The sequence below is a fragment of the Pezoporus wallicus genome, unplaced genomic scaffold, assembly GCF_028554395.1.
Source record: "Pezoporus wallicus isolate ANWC-B61680 ecotype Strahan unplaced genomic scaffold, APGP_CSIRO_Pwel_v1 contig_12628, whole genome shotgun sequence".
NCBI classification, from domain to species: domain Eukaryota; kingdom Metazoa; phylum Chordata; class Aves; order Psittaciformes; family Psittacidae; genus Pezoporus; species Pezoporus wallicus.
The window spans coordinates 1-2,368 of NW_026636611.1; the positions used below are offsets into that span (position 1 = coordinate 1).

The window sequence follows — 2,368 nt, forward strand, 5'->3', positions numbered from 1 at the left end:
GGCGAACGGGCGCCGCCATCTTGGGCTCACAGATTTGGGGGCGGGGGGGGGGGGGAGCCCCTCAAACCGCTCCCCCCCCACGACGCCCTCCGGCGCGGGACTGCAGGGCCCGGTACCGGCGCGGCGCCCCCGAGTAGCCCAGCCCCTCAAACGGGTCGTGACCCCCCCCTTCCTCCGCCATTTACCCCCCCCGGCGCTCCCCTTTACCCCGAGCCTCGTCCCAGGCAGCCCCGCGCTGTACGGAGCGCTCAGCCCGCCGTGGGCGCCGCCATCTTGGCCGCCTCTCCCCTACCCCGCTTCCTCCATAACCGCTCCCTGCTCGGCACCGGGGTCTCCCCCACCCCCGGTTCCCTCGGGTTTTAACGCCCCACCCCCCCACCCCCCGTTGCCGTTTTAAGGCCTCCGGGCCCCGCTGAGCGCGGACGGGAGCGCGGACACCGCCGCCTCCCTCTGCCCCCCACCGCCGCTCCGTACACACAGGAAGGCGGCCGGAGGGACCCGGATGTATGCGCAGCGCGGCGCCATGACAGCCCCTTATCCCCTCCCAAGATGGCGGCCCCCGGGGCCGGGACGAGGACCCGGATGTGGGCACCATGGCAACGCGGGTGGCGCACCCCAAGATGGCGCGGCCCGCTCGGCCCTGCCCCCCACCCCGCTCCCGGCCGCGGCACCTCCCGCCCTCACCGGGTGCGGCCCCGCGAACGGGCCGGCTCCAAGGCTGCGCTCCGGTACCCGGATGCGCGGAGGAGGGGAGGGGGGTCACAAAAATGGCGGCGCGCTGCTCGGAGATGGGGGGGACCAAGATGGCGCCGCCCGGTTCCCGGATCTTCCTCCTCCTCCGCCTCTTCCTCCTCCTCGGAGCGCGGGCAAGATGGCGGCGCCTGCCCGGGGCGGGAAGGGGGATGTGGGCCGCGCCCCCCGCCCCCCCACCACGCCCCGCTCCTTGCCCCGTGCACCCCCCTCGGGCAAGGCCCGGATGCGGCGGCCCAAGATGGCGGAGGCGGCCGCGGCTGCCCAATATGGCGGCCGCCGCGGGACCCGGATGCGGCCGCTCTCCGCTGCGCGCCGCTCCCGCCCCGCTCCGCACCTGCAGGCACCGGCCGCGCGCGGGCACCGGGCGCCGCCTCCTCCCGCCGCCGCCGCTCTCTCGGGGACGCCGCCGCCGCTCCCAAAGGCCGAGACGGGCCCGTCCGCAGCGGCGACTACAGGCGCTTGGGAGCCGCCATTTTGGACGCGTCTCCTCCACCCGGCACAAAGATGGCGCTTCCCGGGACCCGGATGATGGCGCCTAACGGCTTGGGCGCGCAGCGCGCATGCGCCCTGGCGGCACGGGCGGGGCGGCGCTTGCGCGTTGCTTCCGTTACCCCTCCCCGCAGAGCCCGCTCCTCCTGCCGCGCATGCGCGCTGCGCTCCCGCAATGGTGGTTTTTGGTCAAAGTCCCTGATTTGGGCGGGTTTTGACCCAAATCCGCCCCGCGGCGGCTCCGCGGGTGGGGGAGGGGAGGTGCAAATGGGTGCAAGGAGCGTTCCCCCCGTCATGGCCGCGCCCTCTGCTGGCCGCCATCTTGGCGGACGAGGGCTCCCCCTCCGTGACCCCAGGCCAGGTCCCTGCCCTGGGAGGGTCACGTGGGGACGAGGTTTGGGGGGCGGGGCAATGCACCCCACAGATACCCCCCATTCCTCCCCCGCCTCATTCGCAACCGGGACCCGCAGATCCCTCTTCAATGGGGCTGGGCAGCCCCCAGACCCCCCCGGTGCCACCGGCGGCGCCATGGGCACCAATGGGATCAACGGCTCCGGCTCCAGGCGCTTCCCCTTTAAGAGCAGGCTCCGCCCACGCCGCCATCTTGAGCGTGGCGAACCGTGTCGCGGCCGCCATATTGAGCGTGGATCACGCGGGACAAAAAAGGGGCGGTGCCGCGCTCCTCGCGATGACGTCATTGCGTCCGTGACGTCACAGCCGCCGGGACACCCCGGTGACTACTCAGGGAGAGCGAATGGTGAGGGATGCGGTGACGTCACACACAGGATGCGATGTCATCACACCTGGGATGCGGTGACGTCACACACAGGATGCGGTGTCATCACACCTGGGATGCGGTGACGTCACACACAGGATGCGATGTCATCACACCTGGGATGCGGTGACGTCACACACAGGATGCGGTGTCATCACACCTGGGATGCGGTGACGTCACACACAGGATGCGATGTCATCACACCTGGGATGCGGTGACGTCACACACAGGATGCGGTGTCATCACACCTGGGATGCGGTGACATCACACACAGGATGCGATGTCATCACACCTGGGATGCGGTGACGTCACACACAGGATGCGATGTCATGTACCTGGGATGCGGTGACG

At 71.2% G+C, this 2,368-nt stretch overlaps 1 protein-coding gene across 1 annotated transcript; it reads left to right on the plus strand.

Moving 5' to 3' along the window:
- Positions 1–398: 398 nt before the first annotated feature.
- LOC130594806 (basic proline-rich protein-like) lies at positions 399–1,282 on the plus strand (the record flags this gene model as incomplete). Its single annotated transcript, XM_057400985.1, has 1 exon — positions 399–1,282. A coding segment is annotated over one exon (884 nt), but the record flags the coding sequence as incomplete, so codon positions are not given.
- Between the last annotated feature and the right edge of the window lie 1,086 nt (positions 1,283–2,368).